Source organism: Oryctolagus cuniculus, chromosome 3 (genome assembly GCF_964237555.1).
Source record: "Oryctolagus cuniculus chromosome 3, mOryCun1.1, whole genome shotgun sequence".
Lineage (NCBI taxonomy): Eukaryota > Metazoa > Chordata > Mammalia > Lagomorpha > Leporidae > Oryctolagus > Oryctolagus cuniculus.
Window position 1 is genome coordinate 61,983,966 of NC_091434.1, and position 22,583 is coordinate 62,006,548.

At 38.4% G+C, this 22,583-nt stretch overlaps 1 protein-coding gene across 5 annotated transcripts in view; it reads left to right on the plus strand.

Annotated features, from left to right (window-relative positions):
• SESTD1 (SEC14 and spectrin domain containing 1) overlaps nucleotides 1-22,583 on the plus strand; it is a 153,914-nt gene that overhangs the window by 110,850 nt on the left and 20,481 nt on the right. For all 5 annotated transcript variants that reach the window (XM_051848393.2, XM_051848395.2, XM_051848396.2 and 2 more), the window contains exon 10: nucleotides 12,699-12,821. In XM_051848393.2, coding sequence (XP_051704353.1) covers nucleotides 12,699-12,821 — 123 coding nt within the window. The remainder of the gene's footprint in view (nucleotides 1-12,698; nucleotides 12,822-22,583) is intronic.

Sequence of the window (22,583 nt, forward strand, 5' to 3'; positions counted from 1 at the left end):
CCTTAGTCATATCAAAGCGGCTTCTAAAACTATATTTGGTCATGTATATTTTTATACATAATATTTGCATTAGAGTTGTATTATTTATACCAGTGGTGGCATTGAACATTAAGCTCACTGTAATAACCAATTGTTGGAAACATCAACAGTGGTTTCAGTGTATTCTTGAAACAACATTTGATTGTTGACATTTTATTTACTCTTAATTTTCAGCAATTGGTTAGTTTTTCTGTTAGTCTGGTCATTATGAAGAGTTTTTCTATCTTAGCAAAATATTACAAGTAATGCAGTGCAAACAATTTTATTATTAAATTCATTCTTTAATGACATAGATAGAAAATATTAAATGTATTTAATTCTTAGGAATTTTTGGTTACTTTTGAAATTGAGTTTTGTGAGAAAGTAGGCTAATGTACTAGAAATCAATAATAAGGAAGGCATTTCTCTCATTTAGATTTTTTGTCTCTGTTAAGACTTTTTTTTGTCTCTGGATTTTTGTCTGTTGAATAATCAAGAAAATAAATGCTCTAAATATTTTGTTTAAAAATACAAATAAGAAATTTCCAGTATTTTTCATCTAGATTCATTGATTTATGAGTTAAATTTTACTTACTAAGGGCTTATTACATGGGAGGCATTGTGCAGGGTTCTGTTATTAAATTGTTTAATTTTTAATTGGCACAAATTGTACATGTTTATGGGATTCTGTGTGACATTTCAGTGCATGTACACATTATGTAATCTGTCCAACCAGAAAATATATATATCCCTTCAAACATTTAACATTTATTTATGGTGAAAATTTTCAAAAATCCTTTCTTCTAATTTTGTTATAAGAGAATATACAGTGTATTACTAGTCTCTAGAGTCATCACATTGTGGAATAGGACACTGGGACTTCTTACTCCTAACTGTAGCTTGGTACCCATTGATAACCTTTCCCTGTCCCACCTGTGTCCTGCCATGTTCCAGCCATCATTCTGTTGTTAACTTGGTTTAATGAGGAGAAAGCATGAAGTATCACAAGGACATGACTGAAGTGCTGTGGGCATTTATAGAAGAGGTAATTTCTGTGGCTGCAGGAAATCCAGACATAGTCAGGGAAGTAGCACTTGTGTGTCTTGTAGAGAATGTGCTTTCATCTGGCATTGAAGGGCTTGAAAGCAGAGCTGGCATTTTGTGATAAAGAATAGCGCGAGTAAAGAGTAGCAGTATGATGTCCCAAGCTCTGTCGAAGAAAAAGGGAGCAGTCGGTAAAGTGAGCATCTGTGGTCCCTCTGAGTCACAGAGCATGATCATTGAGCACGGTCTCAGCCCCAGTTCCTCTGGTTACCAGCTTCTAATCATGGTCACAATACTTCGTGTACCTTTGTCTTCATGTATGCTTTGTCTTCTTTCTTTCCCTTATTTTCTTTTTTCATTCTCTTCTTTCATCCAAACAGAAATAACAGCGCCTCTTTTGTATGGGTACTGTTTGGAAAGAATCCAGCAGCTATTGTATTTAGATAGTTAAACAGAATAGTTTAAAATGTTGTAGTTCAGTTGTTGACAAACCTTTTTTGTAAATATCCAAATATTTAGATTTTGTAGAATGTGTAGTCTTTGTTGTAGCTGTAGCTGCTTACCTCTGCCATGTTAGTGTAAGAGCAGACACTGACATTGTATCAGTGAATATATGTGGCCTTTACCCGGTAAAACTTTATTTCCAAAACTGGGTTGTGGGCCAGAATTGGCCTCTAGACTCGAGTTTGCTGACCGTTGAAGTTGATCATCAGGATGTTATAGAGAAAAAGAAGACTGGAAGGAAAGAGTTGGATCAGGGAAGATGCTAATTCCAAGCAAAAAGATTAAGGAAACTGAAGATTTCTGAGCATATATTAATTATATGTGACTTTTTCTATGTACTCCATTTGGGAGTTAAAGATAGTTGTATTAAACCCAATTAGTTTAAGATTACCTTTGAAAACCACAAATATAGAATAAGAAAGTGGTTATAAAACTCAGATTCTGAACCCAGGTGATACACCTTCTTCTCTTCCACTTCTAATCTGCTTGACTTTTAAGGGGAGAAAGTCCTATTATCCTACTATGCCATAATTTCCCACTCAGTAAACAAAGGATAATAATAACAGCAATGATAATAATAACTGAAAGAATTGTTGTGAGAATTAAAGAAGACAATTTTATGAAATGTTTATTGCCTAACACATAATGAATTCTCTTTCAAAGTAACTACTTGCTTACTGTAAAGTGACATTGTGTTAAGCTCAGGAATATAATGGTGAGTTGAAAAATACAAGTTTCCTGGAGCAGGGTTTTTGTTTGTTTTAAAATGATTTATATAATAAAAAGGCAGAGCAACAGGGAGAGAGAGAAATCTGCCATTTACTAGTTCACTTTCCAAATGGCTGCAATAGCCAGGACGGGTCCAAGGCTAAGTCAGGAGCCAGTAACTCCATTCTAGTCTCCAAGGGGACCGCAGGGGCCCAAGCACTTGAGCCATCCCCCAGTGCCTTACCAGTTGCATTAGCATGAAGCTGTATCAGAAGTGGAACAGCCAGACTGGAACTGGCACTCCATTATGGCATGCTAGCATTGCCTGCAGTTGACTTAATCTGCTGCCCTACAATGCTGGCCCCAGGTTAGGTGTTTGCTGCACCAGTTAAAATGCTACTTAGGATACCCACATCCCATATCAGAATGCCTGGGTTCAAGTCTGTGCTATGCTTCCACTCAGCTTCCTGTATATGTGCTAGCAGCAGAAGATGGCTCTAGTACTTGAGTCTCTGTAACCCACTTGGGAGACTCCAATTGAATTCCTGACTCCCAAATTTGGTCTGGCCCAGACCTAGCAGTTGTGGACATTTAGGGGAGTGAACCAGCAGATGGAAGATCTCTCCCTGCCTTTCTGTCTCTTTTATCTTTCAAATAGAAATGAAAATAAATAAATAAAAACTTTAAAAAGATACAGTGCTTCTGCCTTCTTGGCGAATAGTTATGTAATCACTGAAACAGTTGTAAAATTGTGGCCATGCTGAGTGCCAGCCGACATCCACAGTGGTAGTTGTATGGGTTAGGATAAATAAGAAAATAATCAGGAATGAATCATGTTTCTGGTTTGCAAGATTTGGTGTCTTTAAAAAAAAGATATATTTATTTGAAAGGCAGAGTTTACAGAGAGAGAGAGATCTTCCATCTACTCCCCAAATGGCAATAATGACCAGAGCTGTGCTGGTCTGAAGTCAGGAGCTTCTTCCTGATCCCTCATGTAGGTAGGGACCCAAGATGACTTGGGCCATCTTCTAGTGTTTTCCCAGCACATTAGCAGGGAGCTGGATTAGAAGTGGAGCAGCCAGGACGCTAACTGGAGCCCATATGGAATGCTGGTGTCACAGGTAGCGGTTTTACCTGCTGTGCTGCAGCACCGGCCCCAAGACTTGGTGTCTTGACTTGCAAGATGATGGAGCTAATTAAGGAATGCTAGTTGAGTTTGCACTTGAGTATGGGTGGAAAAGGATGTGGCAGATGATGTGTTTGGTTCCAGACATGTTAAATTTAAGTTGTGGAAGGGCAGTCTGGAACAGGTCTAAAAATCATAAATCTGGGCTGCTGAGGTGTGTTTGTTTTCTTGGTATGAATGGTTATAAAGGGCACAGATGTGGAGAATTGCCCAGAGAGTTGAGAGTAGATAAGAAGAGGACTTGTTAGTCTGTACTTTGACAAACTCCAGCACTGCATGGCAAGGAAGAGGAGTGTACATTTGAGAAGACAGTGAAAGGCTGGCCAGAGGTGGAGAGAAGTGTGTTACTATGAAGGCCAGGGGGAAAAAGCAATTCATGGAAAGATGTGAGAGCACTGCCTCACATGCTGGAAGGCTAAATCAAAGGAGAACTAAAATGCCTGTGTAACACAGAGACTGAAGTCATTGGTCACTGTAGGGCACGGAGTGGCAGGGACAGGAGTCAAATTAGCATGAGTTCAGGGTGCAGGAAACGCTGGGAATAGACAGCTGGTTGAGAACTTGACTCCTGAAGGAGAGAAGAAAAATAGAGTCATGGCTGTCTGAGATGGAAAAGGGGTTTCCTAGGGCTTAACTAACACAGCAGTACAGACTTAAGGGTAGTTTATTTTAACTTATCTTATTTATTTGGAAGGTAGAATAACAGAGAGAGAGACAACAGTGAGAAAGAAGTCTTCCACCTGCTGGTTCACTCCCCAAATAGCGATGGCAGTTAGTGCTGGCCCAGGCCAAAGCCAGGAGGTTGGGACTCCATATATGTCTCTCACATGGAAGCAGGGAACCACATACTTGGGCCATCTTCTGCTGTCTTCCCAAGCTTCATTAGCAGAGACCTGGCTTGGAAGTGTCGTAGCCAGGATGTGAACTGGCACTCTGATACGGGATGTCAGCCTTGCAGACAGTGGCTTAACCTGCTGTGCCATAATGCCAGCCCCAGACTAAGTGGTTTAAACAATACAGATTTATTTTCTCACAGTTCTGGAGACTGTCAGATTAAGGTGTCAGGAAGAAAGTCTCCTGTGGGCCATGAGGTGAGGTACCTCTCCTTGATTTGTTGATGGTTGTTTTCTTCCTGTCTTTAGTCTGTGTCTGTGTCCACATTTCTTCTCCTTATTAAGGACACCAATCATACTGGATGAGGGCCTACCCTAATGACTTCAAAGGCTATCTCCAAATTCATGTGGTTGCATTCTGAGGTGCACAACCTATTTGGGGGTGGGGGGATTCATCGTACAACAGAGGTCAGGTTTTTTTTTTTTTTTTTTTTTTTTTTATTTAACAGGAAAAACTTAACAGGTTTAAAGGCCAGTGAGAATTATGTGTTTGGAGGGAGGTGTTGAATGTTAACAAAGACGAGGAAATTTAATACTGTGAGACTCTTGATAAGGTGGAAGTGAATGGAATCAAAGGAGGATCAGAGAGTGGCTTTAGAATGGAAGAGAGGGAGCTCTTCCGTTGTTGCAGGAGGAAGGATGGCTGGGGTGCATTTAGAGGTGCCTCTGTGTATAAATCAGTTATCAGGAGATGAAGGCGGTCTCATGAGATGTATGTTGTTGTGGGGTAGTTAAGCAAAAGACAAAGGCGTGTGTTTGTGGGAGGAAGGTGGTGAAGAGCATCTGCACTACAAACGGAGTGCAGGTGATTTAGAATTTTCCTTGAGCGGAAGTGGAAGAGTGAAGGTAACACAAATGTAGTTGTATTTTTGGGTAGCATTGATGTTGAATTTACAATGGAACCCTTCAGGCCTTGTGTATGGCTCTGACAATGCATGGCTGGCTGTTGAGGTCTAGGCACAAAGAACATGGGATTCATCAGCAACAATTTGTGTTTTATTAAATGGGACAAATGGTTGTGACACAAAGATGGAGGAGCAGATGAATTAATGTACTGGCAGATGTGTTTTTGAGATAATGGTCCAGCTCCATTGAACTGGAGAAGGGAGAAGATGCTAATATTTATGATGGTAGTGACATCATTGTTGAAAATAGATGAATTTCTTTCTTTTTAACTTTTATTTAGTAAATATAAATTTCCAAAGTACAGTTCATGGATTATAATGGCTCCCCCCCCCATAACTTTCCCTCCCACCTGCAACCCTCCCATCTCCTGCTCCCTCTCCCATTCCATTCACATCAAGATTCATTTTCACTTATCTTTATATACAGAAGATCAATTTAGTATATATTAAGTAAAGATTTCATCAGTTTGCACCCACACAGAACATAAAGTGTAAAATACTGTTTGAGTACTAGTTATAGCATTAAATCACATTGAACAACACATTAAGGACAGAGATCCCACATGAGGATTAAGTGCACACTGACCCCTCTTGTTGACTTAACAAATTGACACTCTTGTTTATGGCATCAGTAATCTCCCTAGGCTCTAGTCATGAGTTTCCAAGGCTATGGAAGCCTTTTGAGTTCGCCACCTCTGATCTTATTTAGACAAGGTCATAGTCAAAGTGGAAGTTCTCTCCTCCCTTCAGAGAAAGGTACCTCCTCCTTTGATGGCCCATTCTTTCTACTGAGATCTCACTCACAGAGATCTTTCATTTAGGTCCTCTTTTTTTTTTTTTTTTTCCAACCAACAGTATTGAGTAGAACAAAAAAAAAAATACTAAAAGGGATAAAGTATTAAATTGTACATCAACAGTCGGGACAAGGGCTGATCAAGTCACTGTTTCTAATAGTGTCCATTTCACTTCAACAGGTTTCCTTTTTGGTGCTCGGTTAGTTGTCACCAATCAGGGAGAACATATGATATTTGTCCCTTTGGAAAAATAGATGAATTGCATTACATTGTAGTTTTCTATATAGGAGTTAAAAGTGAATTGGTTGGAACATCAGTATTCCCTCTGTATTATTTCCTACACTGTTTTTCACAGGTCACATCTTAAGGAATTATTTCCTTCCTTTCCAAAATGATTACTTAAATTTAACAATAGGAAACATACTGATCATATGTTGGTCACACAGAATGTCAACTATACTGTTATCATCTTCCAAATTTGGGGAGAATGTAAAATTATTTGTTGTTTAGGTATAGGTAAAACATCTGGTTTTATGTTAAATCAGTGAAAATTGAATTATTCCAAACACCTTTGTTTACTGATACCCCTGAAAACATAATACAAGAGACCTTGAGAGCTCTGATAGATAAACTGCATGTTAAGTAGTGACCATAACAATAATTAGTCACTTAATCCCACAGTTCACATTGGTGGCATCAGACCTCATAGGTTATGCAAGTGTTCTCCTGACTGCTGCTTCCATTACAGTTAAAAATTAGATTTCACGTGCTTCTGGATAGCAGAGAATGCCACTTGACTGAAATGTGCTTTTGTTATTCTCATTGTTTATCGCGCAGTATATACTGCCAGCACTGCAAATGTTATTTCTAGAATCATCCATGTGCTTTTCTTCTGTTGTAGAGAGGAACCATGGGTGCAAAAATAGGATACAGTGTGTTAAGTTTGCAGCTGGAGGCTGTGTTCTCAGTTCCCCTTTCTTCAGGGCAGGTGCTTGATACTTACTTGAAAGCCCTTTTGCCTGGTTTGACTTTGGATACATACTTGCTGTTCTCTCATGAAGTCTTTTGAAATCAGCCTGGGCATGAATGAATGGTGGATGGTTACAAGCATTTTTGACCTGTGCAAACATTTGTAGTGCTATATTTTAAGACACATCTTCAAGGTTATACTTTGCATGTAAATGTAACCATTGGCGGGGGTCACATTGTCATGGGTTGAACATAGAACTTCTTTGCAGTAAATTAATATTCAGATGGACTGAACATATTGTCCTGATTGTGGGGTAGTTTGGCAAACCACTATCATTAATGCCTTTAAATATAAGACTTGTTTACTGAAGCATGACCCTCAATTTGCATCACATTTATTACAAAAGGGCATACATAAACTGTGCCTACATCGCTGATGTTGCCTACTAAGGGAAGTTACTTTCAGCATACATAAAAGCTATATGTGCACCTGGCTGTGTAACTGCGTTTTTGTGCCAAGGAGGTCGCTAATTTATTTTAGATTTATTTTTAAATGTATGACTCAACAAAGATCCTATGCTGTCTTAGTCTGTTATGTGTACTCTAGTAGGATTCTTGAAACTAGGTGATTTATTCAGAACAGAGATGTATTTCTCACAGATCTGGAGACTGGAGAGTACGAATTGCGATGCCCACATCTGGGGAGGGCTTTCTTTCTTTTTTTTTTTTAAGATTTATTTTATTTATTTGAGAGACAGAGTGACAGAGAGAGGTAGAGACAGAGAGAGAGAGGTGTTCCATCCACTGGTTCACTCCCCAGATGGCCGCAACGGCCAGAATTGCGCCTATCTGAAGTCAGGAGCCAGGAGCTTCTTCCCGGTCTCCCATGTGGGTGCAGGGGCCCAAGCACTTGGGCCATCTTCTACTGCTTTCCCAGGCCATAGCAGAGAGCTGGATTGGAAGTGGAGCAGCTGGGTCTCGAACCAGTGCCCATATGGAATGCCAGCACTGCAGGCGGTGGCTCTTCCACTACACCACAGTGCCAGTCCCTGCATAAGCTTCTTTATAACTTATTATTTTTATTTTCATCTCTTAAGGTTGGATACTTTTAAAAAATCGAGAGATATTGTAAAAGGCAAAAGTGAGACAAACTTTATAAAGAATGACAGGACAGAATTTGCTGGGCTACAGAAAATGTGAGAACATCAGAGTCTAACAATTACTCTCATCAGCTGTGCTATATGTGTTGCATGTAATGATGGGTATAATCCTGACCATAGCCATGAATCACAGGTATACCGTTAACACCTTTTAAGAATGAGGAACCGGCCGGCGCCGCAGCTCACTAGGCTAATCCTCCGCCTAGCGGCGCCGGCACACCGAGTTCTAGTTCTGGTCAGGGCGCCGGATTCTGTCCCGGTTGCCCCTCTTCCAGGCCAGCCCTCTGCTGTGGCCAGGGAGTGCAGTGGAGGATGGCCCAGGTGCTTGGGCCCTGCACCCCATGGGAGACCAGGAAAAGCACCTGGCTCCTGGCTCCTGCCATCGGATCAGCGTGGTGCGCCGGCTGCAGCGCGCCGGCCGCGGCGGCCATTGGAGGGTGAACCAACGGCAAAGGAAGACCTTTCTCTCTGTCTCTCTCTCTCACTGTCCACTCTGCCTGTCAAAAAAAAAAAAAAAAAAAAAGAATGAGGAACCAAAGTCCTTCAACTAATAACAGAGCTAGGATTCAGACCCACTCGTAGGCACAGAATCACAATTAAAGTCCTGCCTACTACTTTTCCAAGACAGAACCTCTCATCTGCCTCTTTTGTGAAAGGATGATACTTCCGTAGGTAACACAGAGAAGCAGGGTCTGAGTACCCTGGCTCTCCAAACAAACCTCATACAGAAGAGTAAAGAAGGAAAGTGGAGATGTTGAGTAATAAACCATTGCATTCTTTTTTTAAAAATGTATTTATTTATTTGAAAAGCAGAGTTACACAGAGAGTTAAGAGAGAGAGAAAGAGAGAGAAAGGTCTTCCATCCACTGCTTCGCTGCCCAGACGGCTGCAAAGGCCAGTGCTGCGCCAATCTGAAGCCAGGAACCAGGAGCTTCCTCTGGGTCTCCCACATGGGTGCAGGGGCCCAAGGACTTGGGCCATCTTCTACTGCTTTACCAGACTATAGCAGAGAGCTGGATCAGAAGTGGAGCAGCTGGGTCTCGAACCAGTGCCCATATGGGATGCCGGCACTTCAGGCCATGGTGTTAACCCGTTGCGCCACAGCACCGGCCCTACCATTGCATTCTACAGAGCATCTAACAACAGTTTTGCCAATGAACTTAAACCCTCTGAAAATAGTTTAGCCAAAGAAAGTTATAGCACTTAGGGCTGTTCCAGTTAACTCAGCAATGGTACTTTGACATTTTGGTTTTTGAATTTTGATTCCTACTATTAAAATCTTATTAAGAAAAGGTAAAAATTAATTATGAATATTTATGATATTAGAACCTAAAGCACAAAACATAATCATATACCTATAAGCAAACACTTGCAATGTATTCAGTCTCACTGTTTTTTCAGTTGGCAGAAATATTTTTTAACATGATAGTTTGTGGGGGCCGTTACTGTGGCGTAGGAGGTGAGGCTGCCGCCTGCGGCTCCAGCATCCCATATGGGCACCGGTTCCAGTCCCAGCAGCTCCACTTCCTGTCCAGCTCTCTGCTATGGCGTGAGAAAACAGTGGAAAATGGCACAGGTCCTTGGGCCCCTGCACCAGCATGGGAAGACCCAGAGGAGGCTCCTGGCTCCTGGCTCCTGGCTCCTGGCTCCTGGCTCCTGGCTTTGGATCAGCACAGCTTTAGCCATTGTGGCCAGTTGGAGAGTGAACCAATGGATGGAGGGCCTCTCCTTCTGTCTCTGTGTAACTCTGACTTTCAAATAAATAAATAAATCTTTTAAAAAAATAGTTTGTGTACCTTAGAAAGGTTATAGTGCAGTTAGAATTCCCATTATTGTTTCTATTTTAGAGAGTGATTTTGTAATGTATACTAACAGTCTTAGCAACACATCATCACTGGGCCCCAGACCTCTGTTTGAAATTTTTCCTTGGTGAACAATACAGAATTAGAGAAAAATACTAAGTGTAATCACTTTATAGAAGTGTATTCATCATGAACTTACTTAGAATTGATAGAAATTGGAATCTTGAAAACAGATAGAATATTTATCTGAGGTAGTACATTAGCTCTTAATAAAGGTTGATTGGTTACCTGATGTATTGGTTGGTTGGACAGACAGGATGAAGGAGGCAGGCAGAAATGCAAGGAAGTTCTTAAAAAAGGTTTTAATGCCACTGGAAGTTTTAATAGCTGTAACCACATGAAAAATCATTATATTATTATGCTTTAATGTTAAGTGAGAAATAGAATAGAAATTTCTTTCTTTTTTTTTTTTTTTGGACAGGCAGAGTGGACAGTGAGAGAGAGAGACAGAGAGAAAGGTCTTCCTTTGCCGTTGGTTCACCCTCCAATGGCTGATCCGATGGCAGGAGCCAGGTACTTATCCTGGTCTCCCATGGGGTGCAGGGCCCAAGCACTTGGGCCATCCTCCACTGCACTCCCTGGCCACAGCAGAGAGCTGGCCTGGAAGAGAGGCAACCGGGACAGAATCCGGTACCCCGACCAGGACTAGAACCCGGTGTGCCGGTGCCGCAAGGCGGAGGATTAGCCTAGTGAGCCGCGGCGCCGGCCAGAAATTTCTTGTACTCAATGAGAACTGACTTGTAGCACTGAAGTGTTGACTATCAAATGAAAACTGTGTATGGAGGGAGCGGGAGATGGGAGGGGTGCGAGTGGGAGGAAAATTGGGGGGGGGGGAGCCATTGTAATCCATAAACTGTACTTTGGAAATTTACATTTACTAAATAAAAGTTAAAAAAAATAAATTGGGTACAATAAGAAATTAACAATAATATAGTGGAATAATCATAACAATAAAAAAATTAATGGAAGGAAGCATTCATGATTTTTCCTTATACTATGTTACTTTTATGTAATTATAAAAAATAAGAGTACATGCATGGGGCTGGCGCCGTGGCTCACTAGGCTAATCCTCCACCTAGCGGCGCCAGCACACCGGGTTCTAGTCCCAATCAGGGCACCAGATTCTGTCCCGGTTGCCCCTCTTCCAGGCCAGCTCTCTGCTGTGGCCCCGGAGGGCAGTGGAGGATGGCCCAAGTACTTGGGCCCTGCACCCCATGGGAGACCAGGAAAAGCACCTGGCTCCTGCCTTCGGATAGGCACGGTGCACCGGCCGCAGAGCGCCGGCCGCGGCGGCCATTGGAGGGTGAACCAACGGCAAAGGAAGACCTTTCTCTCTGTCTCTCTCACTGTCCACTCTGCCTGTCAAAAAAAAAAAAAAAAAAAAAGAATACATGCATGGTTAGATTTAACCACTTCTGGTAATAGCAGAAATGCATTAGGGGTCAACATTGCTCTGCCACACAGTTTCAAGCCAGCATGTCTACTGGGTCTGTAATAGTTAGCTGTAGAGACCCTTCACTCACTTCTTGGAAGCTATTATTAGATAGTTTTAGGGCATAACCATTAAACTGTTCTTGAATTCCTTGTTTTAAATTAGTAACAGGTGGAGCTTGAGACTACTGTTTTGAGGGTAAAGTTAACCCTTTCTCCCTTGGCGTGAGAATTTGATCTCTACTTAGCTGATTAGCTCTGTTCCTCTGAAAACCTGATTAAAAAAAAAACTGAATTTCAACTGTGCCACTGAACAGTTTTGCTTACGATAAGAAGTGTTCCAAATCTGGATTGGGAGAACTATTCATATTTGATGGAAGACATAGCTTTGGGCTTCTTTGAGTTTAATGACTCAAAAAATAGGCATAGTACTATAGGATATGAGGTTTTCATGCCTGAGTGTCTCCCATATCTGCTGCATATGGATTTCATCTCCTTACACCTGCTTCAGGGACTCAGCAGAACAGCAGTGCCTGACACTGCCATCCTGGCAAACTATGACCCTCACCCTATATCCTTCTGAGCACATTGGTGCACAAGGTCCTCTGGTAGATCTCAGTGTTCAGGTGACCCTGAGAAGAACTCCAGAGGGTATTACAGTACTATAATTCCACATTAGTTTTAAATTATTTTAACTTTGTCTTGGTTACTTCATTCAGTTTTATCACTGCTTTGGGAAGAACATTAGACTCTGAGTCTAACATGGCTTTTAGTCCTAGTTTTTCAGAGATAGATTATAGTACCTTGGGCAAGTCACTTAATCTCTTTGAAACTCAGTTTTCTTAAGTATTAGATAAGAACTTTGACCAGTGTCATTTCTGATGTCCCTTTCAAGGCTAATCGTATAGTTCTCTGATTTGCTTATCATCATAAGTTAGTTTTTAATCTCTTTCTATAGAAGCAGTCCAGGTTTCTTTTAGCCTGGCAGATGATCAGATAGCTGGAAGCCTATGGTGCTATGCTGTACATTCTTCCACATTTAGGTTTGCAAAATGTCACATGATAGCTGTGTATTTCTAAAGAAACATGGACTGCTTATGCAGTAAACTTTAAGGAATTTAAATTCAAAATCTTTGAGGAAGTTTGGGAGGGGAAAACTAATTAGAATGAAAGTTTGAAAAGCTTTTGATTATTTTGAAGTTCCATCTCAGCTTTCACTTACAGGTTGTGAACTGGCTTGAAGGGCCTGGATCAGAACAACTCAGAGCCCAGTGGGGGATTGGTGACTCCATCAGGGCTTCCCAGGCCCTCCAGCAGAAGCATGAAGAGATTGAAAGCCAGCACAGTGTGAGTGACTTTTTCCTTCCACAAGCTACAATGCTGTTATTAATGTGCATAATTAGGAGCATATGTGGTACTACGTGATAAGTTGTTGTCAGCTTTGGTATGGGGCGTAAAGTATATAGTGCGAAAAATACTTAGGTATCATAAAGCACATTTTGACTACTTCATACATATTCATTGTAAGACTGGTTTCAATTTTGTCTCCAGTACAGTTTAATTATAATGTTATTGAAACAGTTTGTATGAAATTTTGAATGATAATACAAAAATAGAGCCTTCATATGTAGTTCTTAAGACCGAAAACTTCTGTTCTTAAGTTCTCAGAGGGAGGCCCTTCTCTGCTTCTTTGGGAGTAAATAGTACAATGAAACGCTTGGGAGTGATACTCCACATGATGCATTAAACACTGATACAGTACGAGTCAGAGGATGCAGACTATTTTTCCATTACCTGTGCATTTAGGGGTTCACCTTTGTGATGGTGAAAGAAATAACCAGACAAATCACAGGTATGAAATTGATAAATAAATTTATTCTTGAGCAGATTACAAATAAGAATTATTCAAGAGAATTTAAAATTTGAAAACTTGTTATATGTAAGAAACTAGTATTTGTTAAACTGCTGTGTTGCTATTAGTTCTTCATTATTGAGAAAGTGATCATCTGGTTTGTGGATCACTGCTCTTCTCCTTCAAGTCTAATTACTTCCTGTAGTAATTTTCAACACATTGAATATAAAATCAGAAAAATAAAAGTCAATTCCAGGGACAGAAGTTTGGTGTAGTAGTTAAGATGTCCTGACTCCACTCCTGATTCCAGCTTCCTGCTAATGTACATCCTGGAAGGCAGCAGGTGATGGTTCAGGCAGCTAGATCCCTAACACCTACGTGGGAGTTTCAGATTGAAATCCTAACTCCTAGTTTCAGCCTGACCCATTTCTAAATGCTGTGGAATTTGGGGATAGATCAGTGGGTGTGAACTCTTTCTGTCTTTCAAACTAAAAAAAAAAACAAAAAACAAAAAACCTGACTCTTACTAATTTCCATAGCCTTAGCTTATTTATTAAAAAAAAAAAAAAAAAAAAAGGAATGGTTAATAATAGTGTTAATCTGTGAGCCAGGTGACATTGAAGGATCTTCTGAATGTTGCAGGTATGCAGTGCTTTTCTTTCCTCATCAACTTGCCCAGATGAAGTGGTAATTAAAAATTGGATAGCTGTGGCAAGCATTGTGACACCGCCTGTGATGGTGGCAATCCCGTATGAGCACCGGTTTGAGTCCCAGCTGTTCTACTTCAGTCCAGCTCCCTGCTAATATGCCTGTGAAAGCAGTGCTTGGGTCCCTGCCATCCACGTGGGAGACCTAAATGGATTTCCTGGCTCCTGGCTTCCACTCAGAGCAGCCCCAGCCATTGTGGCCATTTGGAGAATGAAACAGCAGGTGGCAGATCTCTGTCTCTCATCTCTCTGTAACTGCATCTCAAATAAAAACAAACAAACAAAAAAACCAAAGGCTCAACTTTAAAAAATATTTCTAAAAATAAATAAAAATTGAGTGATATGAGGAAATGTATATTTTTAATAAATAAGATTAAAAAGAAAAGAATTAACTTTGGGAGTACATTTGAATGAGTAGATCTTATCTTTAATGGAGATGTTTTTAGTGATATCTGACAATTATTTTCCTTTTTAAATAGATAACATTCTGTTTACTTTCCTCATACTGCTATTTTTATAATATCCCCCAATCAGATTTAACAGTCATTAGTATTTATTGATGATGTACATACTGTACCCAAAGGGATTGCACTCTGGCTGAGGGAATAATATATTAGAAAGAGATATCACAAGATTTGAAATCATCTATAGTACATATACAGTCCTTGCAATTTTCCCAATTAGTACTTCATGTAACTTAGCAAGGAAATCTGAGACTGGTGTTGTGGCATTATGGTAAAAGCTACTGAGTGTGACTGCCAGCATCCCCTGTGGGTGCCAGTTCCTATCTTAGCTGCTTTACTTCCAATCCAGGACCCTGCTAATGGCCTGGAAAAAACAGTGGAAGTTGGCCTAAAGTATTTAGGCACTGCCACCCATGTCGGAGACCCTGTTGAAGCTCCTGACTTTGGCCTGGCCCAGCACTGGCCTTTGCAGCCATCTGGGGAGTCAACCAGCATATGGAAAATTTGTTGTTCTGTCTCTCCCTCTTTGTCTACTGTAACTTTGACTTTCAAAGTAAATAAATAAATCTCTAAAAAAAAAATGAAATCCTATAATTGAAAAGTTATGTTTATGCATAATTATAGGTTCCATTTATGCCAAAAATCATATTATATTATATTATTTGTATTTAACTTAAAAACTCTGTTGAGTTTATAATCTTTTAATTCTCTTGGTACTTTGTAAATAATGCTTTTTTTTATTTTTGAACAATGAATTGTGATTTGTTTGAACTTCATGGATTGTTCTGGAGCATTTTACTATAGCTTTATTTCTATATTTGTTCCTCTTTTTAATTCTTTAAAATGGAACTTGCAAAACATTTTAGGTTTCTTGTAAGATGCTTTAGGTGTAAAACTATCCCAAGAGTCCTTTTAATAAGGGTATGTGTTACAAGAGGATCCTAATGCAAGAATTGTCTGTATTTCATCATTTTTAAAAGATGCCAGATAAATTAATTGTAGTTAGAAATTGAATTACATACATATTCTATATAAGTTCACAGTAGGAATTTAAAACTACATGAAATCACAGCTATATCTATTCCTATATTAATTGTTTTTATATTTTCATTCAAAGGTTTTTTGAATCTGTTACTTATGGGTAGTCCTTTCCATGTGTTAAAACTTATTTATAAAGTGGATTCAATATGTAAACTTTTAAATTACAAAGAACCTTATAGATTATTCTGATACCACCTCCTTATCTCATAGATGAGGAAACCAAGAGACTGTATATTTTGATCAGTATTAATAGCTGGACTAGGGCTGAAACACAGATCTCTTGCTACCTACCTGAGATCCTTTCTTTTTGTATCTTTCTCTTTTAGGGAAAACTACCAAATTTTATGAATATACTTAAGATATCACATTGCTTATTATATTCTTAATGCTTTTTTTAAAAAAAAATACTTATTTTACTGTTTGAAAGGCAGATTGACACAGAGAGAGCGGGTGATGGAGAGAGAGTGATTCTATCTTCTGGTTTACTCCCCGAATAGCCGCAAGTGGACCAGGCTCAAGTCAGGAGCCTGGAATTCCATCCATGTCTCCTACATGGATTGCAGGGACCCAAGTACTTGAGTTATCTTCCACTGCTTTTCCCAGGCACATTAGCAAGGAGCTGGATTGGAAGCAATATGGGATGCCAGTGTCACATGTAGTAGCTTAGTCCATTGCCCCACATGCCAGCCTCTATAATTCCTAATACTTGAGGGCCTGTACACACATATGTTAATATCTGTATTTGTAGACATGGATGGACCCAAAAAAAGAAACATTGATGACTTATTGTGGATTTTGTTTATTTAAACTATTTATGGTATTTGGAATTTATTTCAAAATTGGGAGGTGGAGACACATTGAATGGGAGAATAGATTGCCCATGATTTCAAAATTATTATTATATTTATATATTTCAAAGACGGAGTCACATAGAGAGACAGAAAGAGATCTTTCATCCACTGGATTCCTCTCCCCAGAAAGCTGCAACACTGGGGCTGGGCCAGGCCAAAGGCAGGAGCCTGGAACTCCATCCCAGTCTTCAGTGTGGGTTGCAGGGTCCCAAGCACTTGGGCCCTTTTCTACTGCTGTCTTAAGCACATTAGCAGGGAGCCAGGACTTGAATCAGTGCTCATACGGGATGTCAGCATCACAGGCAGCAACTTAACCCTCTGTGCCATAATGCTAGCCTAATAATTATGGAAGGTGGATGGTTCACAGGATTTCATTATGCTGTTCTTATCAATTTTGAGTAGGTTTAGAATTTTCCATTCTGAGAGGTTTAAAAAAGAGGATTGTACTATTTTAACCAATAGGTGGCACTGCATTCTCACCTTGAGTATAGGTTAGTTGGTGCTGGTTGGATGCTTAAGATGATCTAATATTTCCTTAAAAGCTTTCTTTTCTCTTTGTAAATAAAAGTCAATAGTTAAAAGCATTTATGAACATTGTTCAGGATGTAAAATTATAATGACAAACATCTTGTATTGATAGCTCCTAAGATCAAAATTTGAGAAAACTTGACATACCATTTTGTATTAAGTACTGTGTCAAGTATTAAATGTCAGACTCCACATAAAAAAGAAAATCCTCATTTTTAAAAGGATATTAAGTACTAACATACAAAAAAATTAAAATTTGAATGGGTAGTTCTTTGTCAAAGATTGAAAATTAGAAATGCCTTTGGTGTTTTAATAACAAAAAATAGTAAGGTACATGGAAACGATGATTGTGGTAGCTGCAATACGTTTAGAAATGTTTTAGTTCAATAACGCATGTCATTTTATGTTTTGAGTGGGTGTAAGTGTGAAAGGACAAGCGTGTGGTAGGAGCATGCTGAGTCATAGATCTCTGAGGCTGGCAGTGTCCTCCAACCTCAGCCCTGCTGACTTCCCGGCTCCACAGGCAGGTACCACGTGCAGTTGTATTGTGCCTATAACAAGTAGCAGAACAGGTCCTTGTAACAAAGCAAGGTGCATTTCCCACTAATATAATGACCTTAGAAGCTTAACTGTATTGTCAGTGTTTTCTTTCTTCCTAGATTGGAATTCCTAGTTCATGGTATAAAATATAAATACCCAATATGTCACCAACTATGCATCGCTACCAGCTCACATGGGATTGCAGTGTCAATCCTGACTACTTGTGTCCTAAATGTGAACATTCCATCTCGTTTCTTATTTGCCAATGTAACTAAATCCCAGATCTTGGTGGTGGTTTTTACTTTGCTATAACACAATCATTTTCCACACAGTTAAGTGTATATGAGACAGACCAGAGAAAGACCATAAGTAACTAAATGTAGCTTGTTCATCTAAAGTCCTAGACATTGTGTGTTGCCCATTGTCCCCTGTATCCTTCAGAGAAATATTTTAATTCAAAATGTATACAAACATATTTTATCCAGAGTTTCCCCACCCTCATTTCAGAGGGACTTATTTCTGTAGATAATGTCACTGTCAGTGTCGTCTTAATTTCTTGAGACATGTTTGTTCTTGCATTGTATCTACATCCCTGGTGAGATTCATAGATCTGTATTTTACAGATTCAAACTGAGAAAAAAAAATCCAGCTCTTTGGAAGTATTTCTGGGCATAAGAATCATCAGCTGTACTTGCTAAAATACAGAGAATTTGACTGAGTAGGTTAGGAGTGGAACTTAAACATTTTTAGTAAGTACCTCAGCTGATCTGATACTATCTTAGGACTTTTGTTTCTCATAATCATTGCTCTTACTTTCAAAGAAAGGAACCTGTGTTCAGACTTAACTAAATTTGTAGATACAATAAATAAGATAGTACAACCTTACTGCATTAGTTCACTAGTTTTCTCAGAATCATTGCTGTTCCTCAAAGAATGGAATCCATATTTAGAGTATTAGCTAAATATTTGTATACAAGAAAATAAAACAGTAAAACCTTAGTCCATTACCATAATAATTGTCTCAGATAATATTTTCCGTTGTATAGCAACTGTGTGGTTTTAAAAGTATCCTACATATATTATCTAATTAAATGCATACAGTAACCCATAGAGTAAGACAGATAGCCTCATCAGCTTTGGGTAGAGCAGGATTTCTTGACTGTAGAACTGCTGACACTTTAGACGAGATGAATCTTTGTTGTAGAGGCCATCATGTACATTGCAGGGTGTTTAGCAGCATCGCTGGCTCCCACCCATCAGACGAGGTAGTATCCCTCCTTCTCAGTTGTGATAATGAAGAAATTTTCCAGACATTACTGAATGTTCTGGTGGTGATGAGGGGAGGAAGGGGGCAGTCACTCTTTGTTACCTACTGAAATTTACTGTCAACAAATCTAGAATGTCTAGTATGTCTTACACATTCACTCAGTACATACTAATTGATCACATACTATGTGTCACACGTTGTTGTAGGCTCTTGATTTTTAACAGATTTGATATGATTTGTAGATATAAGTCTAAGAATGCAATGTTCCCCTCTTCCCTCTCTTTTCCTCCCTTCTCCTCTTTTTTCTTTGTTTTTGAGATAACATATTTTAACATGACATTACAGTAAAAAGGCTTAATACTTCACCAAATAAGAAGTTTAACAAGTAAAAAGCAAAAAGACCATAGGTTAGTGGGAATATAGACAATGGCTGTAAATAATAATTGAATGTATAAATTACCATTTCAATCGTATACAGTTTTTTTGGTCAGTTAGTCATTCATAATTTCTTACAATGAAGTGAAATCAGTGACAGTGTAATATATAAATATTTCCTGTGTGGTTATAACAATTAAGTTCATTTAGACTGTAAGCCATTTCCTATCAACAGTTTATGCGTGGGAATAATTTTATGTAGATTATATGCAATACAAATAATTATTCATTACTTTTTTTGTACTCTATTAGTTACCACAGATAAGGGGAAACATATGATATTTGTCTTTTGGGGACTGGCTTGTTTCACTAAATATAATGGTTTTCAGTTGCATCCATTTCATTGCAAAAGACAAGATTTCATTCTTTTTTATGGCTGAGTAATATTCCATAGTATATATATATACACCACATTTTTTAAAATCCATTCATTGGCTGATGGCCATCTGGGTTGATTCCATATCTTAACTATTGTGAATTGAGTGGCAATAAACATGGGAGTACAGATAACTGTTAGGGTAAATTTCCAGGAGTCCAATGGCTGGGTCATTTGGTAGATCTGTTTTCAGTTTTCTAAGGAATCTACACTGCCCTATAGTATGTCTTGAAATCTGATACTATGCTGTCTCTGGCTTTGTTTTTCTTGTATCAGATTGCTTTAGCTATTTGGGGTCTCTTCTGTTTCCATATGAATTTTAGCATTGGTTTTTTCTAGATCTGAGAAGAATGTCATTGGTATTTTGATTGAGATCACAGAAGATTCAATGTAAGAATTATCTTGAATCTGTAAATTGCTTTCAGTAATATGGACATTTTGATGATATTAATTCTTCCAATCCACAATCATGGAAGATTCTTCTATTTATTATATCTTCTTTTATTTTTCTTTCTTTCCTCCATGGTTAAATTTGTTCCAAGATATTTAAGTTTTTTTGTAGCTATTATGAATGAGACTGATTTTACAAGTTCTTTCTCAGCTGTGACATTATCTCTGTATACAAAGGCTATTGATTTTTGTGTGTTAATTTTACATTCTGCAACGTTACCAAACTCTCTTATAAGGTCCAGTATTCTCTTAGTGGAGTCTTTAGCTTCCCCTATATTCAGAATCATGTCATCTGTAAACAGGGATAATTTGATTTCCTCTTTACCAATTTGTATCATTTTGATTTATTTTTCTTGTTTAATAGCTCTGGCTAAAACTTCCAGGACTATATTGAAGAGCAGTGGTGAGAGAGGGCATCCTTGTCTGGTTCTGGATCTTAGTGGGAATGTTTCCAACATTTCCCCATTCAGTATGATGTTGGCTGTGGGTTTGTCATATACTGCCTCGATTGTGTTGAGAGATTTTCCTTCTTATACCCAATTTGTTTAAGATTTTTCTCATGAAAGGATGTTGTGTTTTGTCAAATGTTTTTTCTGCAACTATTGAGATAATCATATGGTTTTAATTCTTGAATTTGTTAAAATGACATATCACATTTATTGATTTGTGGATGCTGAACCATCCTGCATACCAGGTATAAATCTCACATGGTCCTGGTGAATGATCTTTCTGACGTGTTGTTGGATTTGATTAGCTAGTATTTTGTTGAAGAGTTTTGCATTTATGTTCAACAGTGATAATGATCTATACTTCTCTTTTTTGTTGTATCTCTTTCTGGTTTTGGAATTAAGGAGATGCTGGCTTTGTAGAAAAAGTTTAGAAGGATTCTCTCCCTTTCAATTATTTTGAATAGTTTGAGAAGAATTGGAGTTAGTTCTTTAAAAGTTTGGTCTTAATGTGTTGTACTATGTGAATTAACAGTATAACTAGTACTCAAACAGTACTTTATACTTTGTGTTTCTGTGTGGGTGTAAACTGTTGAAATCTTTACTTAGTATATACTAAATTGATCTTCTGTATATAAAGACAATTGAAAATGAATCTTGATGTGAATAGGATGGGAGAAGGAGCAGGAGATAGGATGGTTGTGGGTGTGAGGGAGGTTATGGGGGGAAAAAGCCACTATAACCCAAAAGTTGTACTTTGGAAATTTATATTTACTAAATAAAAGTTTAAAAAATTAAAAAAAAATAAAAGTTCAGTGGAATTCAGCAGTGATACCATCTGGTCCTGGGCTTTTCTTTGTTGGTAATATCTTTATTACTGATTCCTTCTCCAACTTAGTTATTTTTCTGTTTAGGTTTTCAGTGTTTTCGTGCTTCAATTTTGGAAGATGTTATGTGTCCATAACTCTATTCATTTCTTCTAGATTTTCCAATTTGTTGGCATGTAGCTGTTTGTAGTAATTCCTAATGATTCTTTTTATTTCTGTGGTGTCCATAGTTATATCTCATTTTTCCTACTTGATTTTATTGATTTGGGTCTTCTCTTTATTTTTTTTTAGTTAGGGCAATGGTATATCAGTGTTGTTTAATTTTTAAAAAACAAGCTTTTGTATTTTTTGTTTCAGTTTTGTTTATTCTCTAATTTTAATTATTTTTTTTCCTCCTACTAATTTTGGGTTTGGTTTGTTGTTTTTCTAAATCCTTGAGATGCATTGATAGTTCATTTATTTGATGCCTTTCCAATTTCTGGATATCAGCACTAATTTCTATAACTTCCCTTGTAACACTGCTTTTGCTGTGTCCCGTAAGTTTTGATATGTTATATTGTTATCTTCATTCATTTCCAGGAATTTTTTTATTTCCCTGTTGATATCTTCTATGACCTGCTTTTCATTCAGGAGCATGTATTTGCATATGTTCTAGAGTTTCTTGAGTTGTTGATTTTCAGCTTTGTTCCATTGTTGTCTGAAAAGATGCATGGTATGATTTCAGTTTTTTTGAATTTGCTGGGACTTGCTTTATGGCCTAGCATTTGGTCTATCCTAGAGAAGATTCCATGTACTGAGGAAAAGAATGCTTATTCTTCACAACTGTGGTATGAAAAGTTCTATAGATATCAGTTAGGTCCATTTGGTACATAGTGTTGGAGTCTGTGTCACTCTTTAGGTCCATTAACATTTGTTTTAAATAGCCAGTCAACCTGGGTGCAGATACATTTATTACAGTCATATCTTCTTGTTGAATTGATCCCTTAGTCATTACACAATGCCCTTCTTTATCTCTTCTAACAGTTTTTGTGTTAAAGGTTATTTTTTTCTGATAATAAGATTGCTACACCTCCCCTTTTTTGCTTTCAGTTAGCGTGGAATATCTTTTTCCATCCTTTCACTTCAGTCTGCATGTATCTTTGATGGTGAGGTATGTTTCTTGTAGGCTGCAAATAGATGGATCTTGTTTTTTAATCCGTTCAGCCAATCTGAATCTTTTAATTGGAGAGTTGAGGCCATTTGCATTCAAGGTTACTATTGAAAAGTAATGAGTTGGCCCTGCCATTTTTCCATAAATATTCCTATTATTTACTTTGGATTTCCTT